The sequence below is a fragment of the Phocoena phocoena genome, chromosome 5, assembly GCF_963924675.1.
Source record: "Phocoena phocoena chromosome 5, mPhoPho1.1, whole genome shotgun sequence".
NCBI classification, from domain to species: domain Eukaryota; kingdom Metazoa; phylum Chordata; class Mammalia; order Artiodactyla; family Phocoenidae; genus Phocoena; species Phocoena phocoena.
The window spans coordinates 76944075-76959510 of NC_089223.1; the positions used below are offsets into that span (position 1 = coordinate 76944075).

Here is a 15436-nt window from a genome sequence, read left to right on the forward strand (position 1 = left end):
TTGAAAAGAGCCATGTGCATACAACGCTTATGTTTCCCTTTGGACTTCAATCCCCCGGGTACTTAAAATGAAAGCTTTGTTTGATACTGAATTTGTAACTAACATAAGGGCTAATATCTGTGAAGACTTTGAAGATATAAAAACATTTTTTTAATTCAGCAATGGTGAATTTTCTTGCCAAACACTTCAGCATTAGGGGAAGTAATATGCCATGCTTTGCAGCCCAGGGGGTCATCATGACTTGTAGAAATGTCACAAGGGAGCAGTGTGCAAGGAAACCGGAGCTTAAAAGTGACACACATATGCCCGCTGTTACCATAGTTACAATAGGAAAGGCCATGAGAGGCGTGCTTTCTCCTATAAGCAGTGAAATGAACCTTCTGTGATTTAGGATCACTGGGGTGAATAATCCTGACTCTGTCCACAGGGTTTTATCGTGGTTGCCTTGAGTTTCAACGTGTAACAGTGAAGAGAAGGAGGGATAAATGATTTGTTTAAGCTCAGTGGTTACTGATATTCTATCACTTAACCTTTACTCTCAGAGCCTGCATGAACTTGGCAAGTCTTTATTCATTCCCCTACCAGTAAATTATAGGGATTAATGGTCATGACTAATTTTAGTTCGGGTATGACACACTACAGGGTGATAAAAGGAGAATGTCTCTCTCATTCCTGAATTTCTGAGGCTGGATCAGTATAAAGCTATGGAGATCATAGCAATAGAGATGCCCCAGGACATACACATAGCTCTTTATTCTTCCTAAATCTGGCTTTCTAAGCATGATGGAATCCAGTCTAACTTGTCTTCCAAAGTTTGAATCTCTCCTACAGCACCTCTGTCAGAGTGATTTGTATTCTCTAGTTTGATGAAAACTTTGTAATGAGTGCATCACCCATAATATAGACAGTTTTGAGAAATAATGCTTACAACAACAAATAAGTAAAAGTGTCCTGTAAATTCATTTCATCCCCAGAAAGACCCCAGGAGGCAAGTAACTATTATCTCCATTTTATAGAAGGAAGCCAAGACTTAGAATGGTAAAGAAGTTCCTCCAGTGTCCCACAGCTGTGAAATGTCAGTCATACCCAGGGATCTGTGACCCCAAAACCTGAGAGGAAGCTATAGACTCTGTCTCCTTGTAATTTCTACCCACTGGTCTAGTTCTATCCTCAGACTCAGGGAAAAAGTCTTAATTCCTCTTCCACTACTAGCTCTGTGTATATCTGTATGGATTTCAGGACTTTCTGCAGTCTGTTTAGACCACAAGACACTGTTTTTAGATGTCCATTCTTCAACCCGCCTCCACCCATGTATTCTTCTTGTTTTGCATATTGCATTAGCTTTCTAATGGGTTTCTTCATGCTCTTCCCTCTGTCTGACCACCAGCAGTCGTAGGCTTTAAAATGAGTCAGATCTCTTCAGTCCTCTGCTCAACGCACTCTGCTTCTCATGTCAAAGTGCAAGTAAAATCTTTACAGCCAACTTCAAGATGGCAAACCCCATGCTGTGGCCTCCAGTCCCACACTCTCCCTTTCTGCTCACACTGCTGGAGGCACACCCGCCTGCTTCCTGTTCCCTAAACCTGCCAAGCATGTTCCCCATTCCTCTCCCTGGAAAGCTCTGAGCTGGACTATCCAGTCGGTTCGTCCCTCCTCCTGTCTCCCCTCCTTAGTCACCTTATCAGTGAGACCTTCTCCATCTACTCTATGGAAAATTAGAAGTCTCTCCCCTCACTGCTCTTCCCTTTCCTCCTTCCTTTTTGTATTTTTCTCCACAGCTCTTGTCACCATCTGATTGTTTATTTTACTTATTTCTTTGATTTTTGCCTGCCGTCTCCTCTTAGCCCCACATAACGACACAAGCTCCATGAGGGTAGAAAGTCTTACCTTTTAGTTCAATTATAACATTAAATCATAAGAAACTGGCCTAAAAAAAATGACCATTTCATATGGGTCAACTTGCCCCTGGCACAGAACAGCATTCAGTAAGTAGTTGGTTGATAAATGAATAATTTATCCACATACTAAAAATATTATAGAGACTTTATGTACTTTATGTGGAGTTGAATATAGATGGACATGCAAATAAATATTAAAAATTTTATTGATACACTGAACCTAGTATTTAAATATAAGATATGACATTTTCATATCATAGTAATTTTAACAGTCATCCGTCAGCCTCAGAACATCCTGTGTCGAAAGGGCCAACTTCCCTATCAATTGGTAGGAGCTGTTTGGATTCAGGAGCTGTTTGGATTCAGGATAAGATCTTTCTCTTCAGCTAAACTGAGGCAGTGATTTTGCACATCACCGCCATAGAGTGACCTTCTTACCACCACTGTATTTACATAGAGGAGTGGATATTCTTTAGAAGATAATGACACACTAATAATAATATTCCTGTTCAACATCCCTAGCTGAAAATCACTGCAAAAAGAAATTTTTTCCAGAGCCTATCAATTCCTATTGGCGGATCTGAGACCATATGTTTGGTTTACTTTAATAATGTTTCGGCCACAGTATTTAAAAAAATATGCCAGAAATTCTAATGTTGAGAAACAGATACTAGGATAGAATACTACATGATAAAATATAAGGAAAATTAGGATAATTATTGGAGGACTAACACAGTAAGCCTTACTGCTGATCACAAGGTGTTGTGGAAATTGTTGTCAACCCCAAGTCAATCCTTTGATTACCACTTCAAATTATTCACTGTTAATTTGCAGTGCTTCTTATGGAAAGGGGAGGATTTTGTCCTCACACATTGAGGGCAAGGAGACAGTTTAAGAATTTTAAATAAATACAGAAAAGCTAGGTTTTTTTCCCCATTCTAAAAGCCCCTTAAGAATCACGAATCAAGAATTCTCACATTCATCTACAATAGAAAGCATTAAGTTTTTTTTATACCCACAACAAAACATGGACCTGCAGAAGTTTTCAAACAATCCTCCAGGAGCTTCATGCGGGTCTTCTGGAGCTCAGGGCTGTCCCATTCCTCTTCATCAATTCCCCAGTACAGATCTATGACCTGGGGACCAATGGATGAGGCAGCGTTAATTCACCTGTGCGAAAAATCAATTGATGTGGAGGCTTTTATATTCACAATATTAAGCTAATGTGACTTCTAACTTTTCTCTTTGCAGCATGTTTTCCCTTGCAGAGGGAAAATGATTTTTAAGATCAATCTAAAGAGGTATTTTTTTTTAAATCCCATGATGGTTTGGGGGATGAACACTATAATTTTTTTTTGTTCCTGATTATACTGTTGACATGGCCCCAGAGAAAATGAAATGTTAAATATCAGAGGCTTTGCAATTCAGGCTTTCATTATATTGAAATGGTAACAGGATTTCAGAAGTCTGAAAGCAGCTGGGATATAGTTACTACATTATTGGAGACAAATAACAGTGTATAATTTTACTGTTATGTCTCAATATGAGAAGGGAAAACCATAATGGGCATTCACATATACTGACCCAAAGTTAAATAGCTACATTTCTGTAAAAAATAAAAATAGAAAAAGAAACCTGTTATCCCACAGAGACATTTTGTTTATATCTTACCTCTAAGCAGCTTAGCTTTCATTAATACATATCTGAAAAAACATGTATGGAAAACAATGAGAGGTATGCCTCACTGAGAAGTGAAGATAATAGGATCCTCTATCTCCTTACTTCAAAGACGATGAGGAAAGAGTCTGTAAAAAACTTTTACAAGTACACTCTTTGAAAAATTTGCTATGGAGAGCAGAATGGGTTTCATTCCTTTTACTCAATTGCTGTCTGCATAAGCTAAATGTTTCTCATTGTAGCTTTGAAGATTTCTTCTTTTCCTTTATTTCCCACAAGCAGAAAAAACAACCTCTCCTCCTTACTGGCTGTTTGCATGGCATTCAGTGAGATGTAGGCACAGAGCATGGGGTCCCCCACTGTGCCCCAAGTGCTCTGTATACTTTCCATCTCCTGGCCAATGCCCCACACAAGTGTGTTTGTATCAAATCTTTGTCTATCTGCATTTGAGTCATTAGATGGCTGACAGAGATATAACTACTTCTCTAAAAAAATATTCCCGTGGCTCAGTCCATGAGTTTTATAATATATGAAACTATCAGCACTGATTTTGGGGTTCTTTCTTTTAATCTACTTGACAAGGTTTAATCACAATATTAAGAAAGAGGGACATCTGAGACTATAACTTGACTGTCCACTATGAGAGCCCTTAGCTGTGGTTATCTAAAACTAAATATAAATTAAAATTAAAAATTCAGTTCAAGTGCTCAATAGTCACATGTGATTACTGACTCCCATGTTGGAAAATGCAGATATAGAATACTTCACCATCACAGGAAGTTTAATTGGACAGAACTGTAATTTACTGAACTTTATATAGTGAAATTACTAGAACAAGTCCATTTTTGGCCATCTGCCAATAAACTCTCAAACAAATCTGCAATGTGAATGGTAACTTAGTTGTGTCATGCACAAACTAACAACCATACACAGAACCTGGTCCTCGTCCTTGTGGCTGATACTGTTTGATATCTGAGGAAAGGTAGGATTTAGAATAAATGAGAAACAGAAATGGTAAAAATGCAAGTTAATGTAACAAAAGCTATAAATATACAACTGCTATTCCTCTCACATCTTCTGTGACATAAAATTATATAAAGTAATAATTATGTCACTGTAACTTATTAGATGTTGCATGTAATGATTATGTCACTGTAACTTATTAGATGTTGCATATATAATAATAATAGCACAAAAGGGAGAAAAGGGAATAGAGCTATATGGGAGTAGTCTTTCTATAGCTCACTGGAATTATCAGAATCTACCTATGATTTATACTAACTAAGATGGCCTGAGTGAGCCAGAGCCCCCGAATCAGCGGCTCCTTTAAGCCCGTCCTGTCTGAGCAAAAAACAGACACCCTCCTGTGACCTACACGCAGAGGCAGGGCCAAATCCAAAGCTGAGCCCTGGGAGCTGTGAGAACAAAGAAGAGAAAGGGAAATCTCTCCCAGCAGCCTCAGAAACAGCGGATTAAAGCTCCACAATCAACTTGATGTACCCTGCATCTGTGGAATACATGAATAGACAACGAATCATCAAGAAGGAGAGCAAGATCTATGATTTTTTTCCCCTTTTCCTCTTTTTCTGAATGTGTATGTGTATGCTTCTGTGTGAGATCTTGTCAGTACAGCTTTGCTTCCACCATTTGTCCTAGGGTTCTATCCGTCCATGGTTTTTTTTACATTTTTTTCTTAATAATTAATTTTAATAACTTTATTATACTTTTATTTCTTTCTTTTCTTTCTCTTTCTTTCTTTCCTTCCCTCCTTTAGACAATGAATCATCCCAAATTGATGAGGTGGTCTCTGAGAGCAAGATTTATGATTTTTTCCCCTTTACCTCATTTTGTGAGGGTGTATGTGTATGCTTCTGTGTAAGATTTTGTCTATATAGCTTTGCTTCCAAAATTTATGCTAAGGTTCTATCTGTCCCTTTTTTTTTCTAAATAATTTTTTTAATTCAATAACTTTATTATACTTTATTTTACTGTATCTTCTTTATTTCTGTCTCTTTTCCTTCCTTCCCCCCTCCCTCCTTTCTTTCCTTCTTTCTTTCTTCCTTCCTTCCCTCCTTTCTTTCTTTCTTCATACTTCTACTAATTCTCTCTACTTTTTCTCCCTTTTATTCTGAGCTGTGTGGATGAAAGGCTCTTGGTGCTCCAGCCAGGAGTCAGGGCTCTGCCTCTGAGGTGGGAGAGCCAACTTCAGGACACTGATCAATGAGAGACCTCCCAGCTCCATATAATATCAAACGGCGAAAATCTCCCAGAGACCTCCATCTTAACACCAGCACCCAGCTTCACTCAATGACCAGCAAGCTACAGTGCTGGACAACCTATGTCAAACAACTAGCAAAACAGGAACACAACTCCACCCATTAGCAGAGAGGCTGCCTAAAATCATAAGTCCACAGACACCCCAAAACACACCACCAGACGTGGACCTGCCCACTAGAGAGACAAGATCCAGCCTCATCCACCACAACACAGGCACTAGTCCACTCCACCAGGAAGCCTACACAACCCACTGAACCAACCTTAGCCACTGGAGACATCAGAAACAGCGGGAACTATGAACCTGCAGCCTGCAAAAAGGAGACCCCAAACACAGTAAGATAAGCAAAATGAGAAGACAGAAAAACACACAGCAGATGAAGGAGCAAGATAAAAACCGACCAGACCTAACAAATGAAGAGGAAATAGGCAGTCTACCTGAAAAAGAATTCAGAATAATGATAGTAAGGATGATCCAAAGTCTTGGAAATAGAATGGACAAAATGCAAGAAACAGTTAACAAGGACCTGAAGAAATAAAGATTAAACAATGATGAACAACACAATAAATGAAATTAAAAGTACTCTAGATGGGATCAATAGCAGAATAACTGAGGCAGAAGAACGGATAAGTGACCTGGAAGATAAAATAGTGGAAATAACTACTGCAGAGTAGAATAAAGAAAAAAGAAAGATAAGAACTGAGGACAGTCTCAGAGACCTCTGGGACAACATTAAACACACCAACATTTGAATTATAGGGGTTCCAGAAGAAGAAGAAAGAAAGAAAGGGACTGAGAAAATATTTGCAGAGATTATAGTTGATAACTTCCCTAATATGGGAAAGGAAATAGTTAAACAAGTCCAGGAAGCACAGAGAGTCCCATACAGGATAAATCCAAGGAGAACTACGCCAAGACACATATTAATCAAACTGTCAAAAATTAAATACAAAGAAAGCATATTAAAAGCAGCAAGGGAAAAACAACAAATAACACACTAGGGAATCCCCATAAGGTTAATAGCTGATCTTTCAGCAGAAACCCTGCAAGCCAGAAGGGACTGACAAGACATATTGAAAGTGATGAAGGAGAAAAACCTGCAGCCAAGACTACTCTACCCAGCAAGGATCTCATTCAGATTTGATGGAGAAATTAAAACCTTTACAGACAAGCAAAAGCTGAGAGAGTTCAGCACCACCAAACCAGCTTCACAACAAATGCTAAAGGATCTTCTCTAGACAAGAAACACAAGAGAAGGAAAAGACCTATAATAACGAACCCAAAACAATTTAGAAAATGGGAATAGGAACATACATATTGATAATTACCTTAAATGTAAATGGACTAAATGGTCCCACCAAAAGACACAAACTGGCTGAATGGATACCAAAACAAGACCCTTATATATGCTGTCTACAAGAGACTCACTTCAGACCTAGAGACACATACAGACTGAAAGTAAGGGGATGGAAAAAGATATTCCATGCAAATGGAAACCAAAAGAAAGCTGGAGTAGCAATTCTCATATCAGACAAAATAGACTTTAAAATAAAGACTATTAGAAGAGACAAAGAAGGACACTACAAAATGATCAAGGGATCAATCCAAGAAGAAGATATAACAATTGTAAATATTTATGCACCCAACATAGGAGCACCTCAATACATAAGGCAATTACTAACAGCCATAAAAGGGGAAATTGACAGGAACACATTCATAGTAGGGGACTTTAACACCCCACTTTCATCAATGGACAGATCATCCAAAATGAAAATAAATAAGGAAACACAAGCTTTAAATGATACATTCAACAAGATGGACTTAATTGATATTTGTAGGACACTCCATCCAAAAACAACAGAATACACATTTTTCTCAAGTGCTCATGGAACATTCTCCAGGATAGATCATATCTTGGGTCACAAATCAAGCCTTGGTAAACTTAAGAAAATTGAAATTGTATCAAGTATCTTTTCTGACCACAACGCCATGAGACTAGATATCAATTACAGGAAAAGATCTGTAAAAAAAATACAAACACATGGAGGCTCAACAATACACTACTTAATAATGAAGTGATCACTGAAGAAATCAAAAAATACCTAGAAACAAATGACAGTGGAGACACAATGACCCAAAACCTATGGGATGCAGCAAAAGCAGTTCTAAGGGGGAAGTTTATAGCAATACAAGCCCACCTTAAAAGCAGGAAACATCTCGAATAAGCTATACTTATACTACCCAAAGCAATCTACAGATTCAATGCAATCCCTATCAAACTACCACTGGCATTTTTCGCAGAACTAGAACAAAAAATTTCACAATTTGTATGGAAACACAAAAGACCCCGAATAGCCAAAGCAATCTTGAGAACGAAAAACAGAGCTGGAGGAATCAGGCTCCCTGACTTCAGACTATACTACAAAGCTACAGTAATCAAGACAGTATGGTACTGGAACAAGAACAGAAGGATAGATAAAAGGAACAGGATAGAAAGCCCAGAGATAAAACCACGCACCTATGGACACCTTATCTTTGATAAAGGTGGCAGGAATGTAAAGTGGAGAAAGGACAGCCTCTTCAATAAGTGGTGCTGGGAAACTGGACAGGTACATGTAAAAGTATGAGATTAGATCACTCCCTAACACCATACACAAAAATAAGCTCAAAATGGATTAAAGACCTAAATGTCAGGCAAGAAACTATCAAACTCTTAGAGGAAAACATAGGCAGAACACTCTGTGAAATAAATCACAGCAAGATCCTTTCTGACCCACCTCCTAGAGAAATGGAAATAAAAACAAAAATAAACAAATGGGACCTAATGAAACTTCAAAGCTTTTGCACAGCAAAGGAAACCATAAACAAGACCAAAAGACAACCCTCAGAATGGGAGAAAATATTTGCAAATGAAGCAACTGACAAAGGATTGATCTCCAAAATGTACAAGCAGCTCATGCAGCTCAATAACAAAAAAACAAGCCACCCATCCAAAAATGGGCAGAAGACCTAAATAGACATTTCTCCAAAGAAGATATACAGACTGTCAACAAACACATGAAAGAATGCTCAACATCATTAAAGAAATGCAAATCAAAACTACAATGAGATATCATCTCACACCAGTCAGAATGGCCATCATCAAAAAATCTAGAAACAATAAATGCTGGAGAGGGTGTGGAGAAAATGGAACACTCTTGCACTGCTGGTGGGAATGTGAATTGGTTCAGCCACTATGGAGAACAGTATGGAGGTTCCTTAAAAAACTACAAATAAAACTACCATATGACCCTGCAATCCCACTACTGGGCATATATCCTGAGAAACCAAAATTCAAAAAGAGTCATGTACCAAAATGTTCATTGCAGCTCTATTTACGATAGCCCAGAGATGGAAGCAACCTAAGTGTCCATCATCAGATGAATGGATAAAGAAGATGTAGCACATATATACAATGGAATATTACTCAGCCATAAAAAGAAACGAAATTGAGCTATTTGTAATGAGGTGGATAGACCTAGAGTCTGTCATACAGAATGAAGTAAGTCAGAAAGAAAAAGACAAATACCATATGCTAACACATATATATGGAATTTAAGAAAAAAAAATGTCATGAAGAGCCTAGGGGTAAGACAGGAATAAAGACACAGACCTACTGGAGAACGGACTTGAGGATATGGGGAGGGGGAAGGGTGAGCTGTGACATGGCGAGAGAGAGTCATGGACATATATACACTAACAAACGTAAGGTAGATAGCTAGTGGGAAGCAGCCGCATGGCACAGGGATATCGGCTCAGTGCTTTGTGACCGCCTGGAGGGGTGGGATAGGGAGGGTGGGAGGGAGGGAGATGCAAGAGAGAAGAGATATGGGAACATATATATATGTATAACTGATTCACTTTGTTATAAAGCAGAAACTAACACACCGTTGTAAAGCAATTATACCCCAATAAAGATGTTTAAAAAAAAAAAAAGACTTCGTCTTCCAACATAGAGGGTGCCAGTTCAATCCCTGGTTGGGGAACTATGATCCCACATGCCTCAGAGGCAAAAAAAAACCAAAACATAAAACAGAAGCAATATTGTAACAAATTCAATAAAGACTTTAAAAATGGCCCACATCAAAAAAAAAAATCTTAAAATAACCCCACTCTGACATAAATCACAGCAAGGTCTTTTTTGATCCACCTAGAGTAATGAAAATAAAATCAAAAATAAATGGGACCTAATTAAAAGCTTTTGTATAGTAAAGGGAACTGTAAAAAGAAAAGACAACCCTCAGAATGGGAGAAAATATTTACAAATGAAGCAACTGATAAGGGATTAATCTCTAAAATATACAAGCAGCTCATGCAGCTCAATATCAAAAAAGCAAACAACCCAATCAAAAAATGGGCTAAAGATCTAAATAGATGTTTCTCCAAAAAGACATACAGATGGCCAATAAACACATGAAAAGATTCTCAATATCACTAATTATTACAGAAATGCAAATCCAAAGTACAATGATGTATCATCTCACACCAGTCAGAATGGCCATCATCAAAAAATCTACAAACAAATGCTGGAGAGGGTGTGAAGAAAAGGGAAACCTGTTGCACTGTTGGTAGGAATGTAAATTGGTACAGCCACTATGGAGAACAGTATGGAGGCTCCTTAAAAAACTAAAAATAGAGCTACCATATGATCCAGCAATCCCGCTCCTGGGCATATATCTAGAGAAAACCATAATTTGAAAAGATACATGTGCCCCCAATGTTCACTGCAGCACTGTTTACAATGGCCAGGACATGGAAGCAACCTAAATATCCATCAACAGAGGAATGGATAAAGAAGATGTGGTACATATATACAATGCAGTATTAGCCATAAAAAAGAACAAAATAATGTCATTTGCAGCAACATGGATGGACCTAGAGCCTGTCATACTGAGTGAAGTAAGACAGAAAGACAAATAGTATATGGTAACACTCACATGTGGAATCTAAAAACAGGTAAAAATGAATTTATCTACGAAACAGAAATAGAGTTAGATGTAGAAAACAAACTTATGGTTACCAGGCAGTAAGGGGAGGGATGAGATAAATTGGGAGATTGGGATTTACATATACACACTATTATATATGAAATAACTAATAAGGGCCTACTGTATAGCACAGGGAACTCTACTCAATACTCTGTAATGGCCTACATGGGAAACGAATCTACAAAAGAGTGTATATATGTGTATGTATAACTGATTCACTTTGCAGTACAGCAGAAACTAACACAACATTGTAAGTCAACTATACTGCAATAAAAATTTTTAAAAATTCACTTAAAAATTGAAAGTGTTATAATAGTGTAGAACCAGCATGACAATAGACAAAATCAATAAAACAATCTATATACGTAAGAGAATTTGTATTAAAATAAATGTAATATTTCAAAAAAAGGATGGAAAAAGATTTATCATGCAAACAGCAACCATAAGAAAGCTCACGGGGCTATACTAATATCAGACAAATATATACTAATATCAGACAAAAGAAATTTTAAAACAATATAACTAAAGATGAAGAGGGACATTTTATAATGATAAAAGGGTCAATCCATCAGGAGGATGTAACAATTATAAATGTATATGCAATGAACAGAGCTTTAAAATACATGAAAAACAAACTGACAGAAATGAAGGAGAAATAGACAATTTAACTATAATAGTTGGAGACTTGAATGTATAATAATGGTAAGAACAAAATCCTGGAAGACTGTAGCAATACTGTAAATGAACTAGTTCTAACATGTCTTAGGACAATCTACCCAACAGCATAACATACATTCTTCTCAAGTTCACATAGAACATTCTCCAGGAGAGAACATATGTTAGATCATAAAACAAGCATCAATAACCTTCAGTGGATCTAAATCATATAAAGTATGTCCTCTGAACACAATGCAATGATACTAGAAATCAATAATAGAAAGAAACTTGGAAAATTCATAAGTAGATGGAAATTGACACACTCCTCAATAACCAATGAATCAAAGAAGAAATCACAAGGGAAATTAAAAATTACTTTGAGATGAGTGAGAATGAAGATACAACATAGCAAATTTATGGGATGTAGGTAAAGCCATACTTAGAGGAAATTTAGAGCTGTAAACACCTATATTAAAAATGAAGATTTCAATAATTTAACTTAAGACAATAGAAAAAGCATCAAGGGCAAGCCAAAGCAAGCAGAAGGAAGGAAATAATAGATTACAGTGGAAATTAATGAAACAGAATAGAAAAATGATAGAGGAAAAAAATGAATGAAATCAAAAATTGGTTCTTTGAAGAGATCAACAAAATGGATAAAACTGGATTCACCAAAAGAAACAAAAACAACCTCAAATTCCTAAAATCTGGGGTGAAAGAGGCCATTACTACTAACCTTACAGAAATAAAAGGATTATTAGAAAATACTACAGACAACTGTATGCCAATGAATTAGATCACTTAGATGAAATGGACAAATTCCTAGAGAGACACGAATTACATAAATTGACTCAAGACAGAATAGAAAAATGTGAAGACATTTTTAACAAGAGATTAAATAGTAATTTTTTAAAAGCTGCATAAAAAGCCTAGGTCTAGACGGATGCACTGGTGAATTCTACCAAATATTTACAAAAGAATTAATACCAATTATTCAGTCTTCCAAAACTTACAAGAGACTACTTCCTAACTTATTCTATGAGACCAGTATGATCCTGGTACCAAAGCCAAACAAAAATATCAGAAGAAAAATACAAAGCAACATCTCAAGAAAATAAACATCCTCAGCAAAAATATTAAAAACCCTAACCTGGCAGCATATAAAAAGGGTTATACAACACAATGAGGTGGAACTTATTCCAGGAATGCAGGGTTGACTCAGCATCAGAAAATCAACTAATGGAGGACACTATATATTAACAGAATAAAGGACAAAAACCATATGTCACAACATACACAGGAAAAAAAAAATGACAAAATCCAACACCCCTTCATGATAAAAAAAAAAAACAAAAAACACTCAACAAACTAGGAACAGAAATTAACTTCTTCAACCTGAATAAAGGGCATGTATGAAAAAACTACATCTAACATCATACTTAATGAAGACTGAAAGCTTTCCCCCTAAGATTAGGACCAACAGAAAGATATCCACTCTTGCCACTTTTATTCAACAGTATATTGGAGGTTCCAGCTAGGCAACTTGGCAAGAAAAAGAAAATGCATCCATATAGGAAAGGAAAAAGTAGACCCACCTTTATTAATAGATTACAAGATCTTGTATATTGAAAATTCTAAGGAAAGCACTAAGAAACTGTTGGAACTATGAGTTGTGCAAGGTTGTAGGATACAAGATCAATATGTAAAACCCACTTGTATTTCTATATAGTAGCAATGAGCAATCTAAGATAAATTAAAAAAATAAGTCCATTTAAAAGAGCATCAGATAGAATAAAAAGCTTAGGAATAAATTTAACAAAAGAAATGCAAAATTTACACTTTGAAAATTACAAAACACCATTGAAAGACATCCCCTATAAATGGATTGGTAGACTAAATATTACGATAACAATAATCCCCAAATAAATCTATAGATTCAATGCAATCACTATAAAATTCCCAGCTGACTTACAGAAATTGACAAGCTGATCTTAAAATTCATATGAAAATTCAAGAGACCTAGAACAGCCAAAATAATCTTACAAAAGGAGAACAAATTTGGAGGACTCACACTTCCAGATTTCAAACTTAGTACAAAGCTACAATAATTAAGACAGTGTGATACTGGCATAAGTATAGGCAATGGAATAAAACTGAAAATCCAAAAATAAATTCTCATACTTACAGTTAACTCATTTCAACAAGCATGCCAAAACAATCAATGAGGAAATAAATAAACAAATGGTATTGAGACAACTGGACATCTATATGCAAAAGAACAAAGTTTAATCCCTGCCTCATGCCATATATAAAAATTAAAACAGATCACAGACATAAATTAAGAGTTAAAACTACAAAACTATTTTTATAGAAAATATCTTTATGACCTTGGATTTGACAATGGTTTCTTAGATATGATAGCAAAGTACAAGTAACTGAAAAAAATAGATAAATTGGACTTCCTCAAAATTAAAAAAAATTGTGCTTCAAAAGATCTATCAATAAAGTGAAGAGGGCACCCTCAAAATGGAAGAAAATATTTACAAATCATATTTGATAATAGATTTATATCTAGAATATATAAGGAACTCCTACAACTCAATAAGACAAATAACCCAATTAAAAATGGACAAAAGATCTGAGTAGACATTTCTTCACAGAATATATACAGGTTGCCAATAAAGATAATCAGTGTTATCACATGATAAGATAATGTCATTAGTCATCAGGGGATTGCAAATCAAAACTTCAAGATAATACTTCATACCCACTAGGATGGCTATAATCAAAAACACTGATAACAAGTGTTGATAGGGATGTGGAGCAACTGGAAAACTCATGCACTGCTGGTGGGAATATAAAATGGTGCAGCCACTTTGGAAAACAGTCTGGCAGTTCCCCAAATGGTTAAACACAGAGTTACTATGTGATCCAGCAATTCTTCTAGGTATATACCCAAGGCAGATGAAAATCTACGTCTAGACAAAAACTTGTACATGAATGTTCATAACAGCATTATTCGTAATAGCTAAGAAGTGGAAACAATCCAAATGTCCATCAAGTGATCAATGGATAAATAAAACGTAGTATACATCCACACAATGGAATATTTTCTGGCAATAAAAAGTAATGAAATAGGGACTTCCCCGGTGGCACAGTGGTTAAGAATCTGCCTGCCAATGCAGGGGACACGAGTTTGATCCCTGTTCAGGGATGATCCCACATGCTGCAGAGCAGCTAAGCCTGTGCACCACAACTACTGAGCCTTCGCTCTAGAGCCCGCGAGCCACAACTACTGAAGCCCACGTGCCTAGAGCCTGTGCTCCGCAATGACAGAAGCCACCACGAGAGGCCCGCGCACCGCAACGAAGAGCAGCCCCCGCTCGCTGCAACCAGAGAAAGCCCGCGTGCAGCAATGAAGACCCAACACAGCAATCAATCAATATCTAAAAAAAAAAAATTAATGAAATACTGATGCATGTTACAACATGGATGAGCCTTGAAAATGCTATCCTAAGTGAAAGAAGCCAGTTACAAAAGATCACCTTTTGTATGATTCCATTTACATGAAATGTCTAGAACAGGCAAATCTACAGTCAAAAAGTAGATTAGTGGTTGCCTAGGGCTGGGAGGGGAATAGGGCTATTAGGGAATGATAGCCAGAGGGGAGAGGATTTCTTCTTTGGGTGATGAAAATGTTCTAAAATTAATTTTGGTAATGCTTACACAACTGAGAATATACTAAAAACACTGAATTGCACACTTTAAATGGGCAAATTTGATGATGTGTGAACCGAATTGTATCTCAATGATAGTCAGCACAGCTAGCTTGGACTGTGATTTTTCCACAGGTCTTACATCTCCAACTCAAAGAACTGAGATCAAGAACAGAATGTTTAAAT

General features: G+C 36.7%; 1 protein-coding gene across 1 annotated transcript in view; it reads right to left on the minus strand.

Moving 5' to 3' along the window:
• The window catches only part of NWD2 (NACHT and WD repeat domain containing 2), a 199251-nt gene that overhangs the window by 86707 nt on the left and 97108 nt on the right, over positions 1 to 15436 (minus strand). Inside the window, exon 3 of the mRNA XM_065878292.1 lies at positions 2918 to 3034. Coding sequence (XP_065734364.1) covers positions 2918 to 3034 — 117 coding nt within the window. The remainder of the gene's footprint in view (positions 1 to 2917; positions 3035 to 15436) is intronic.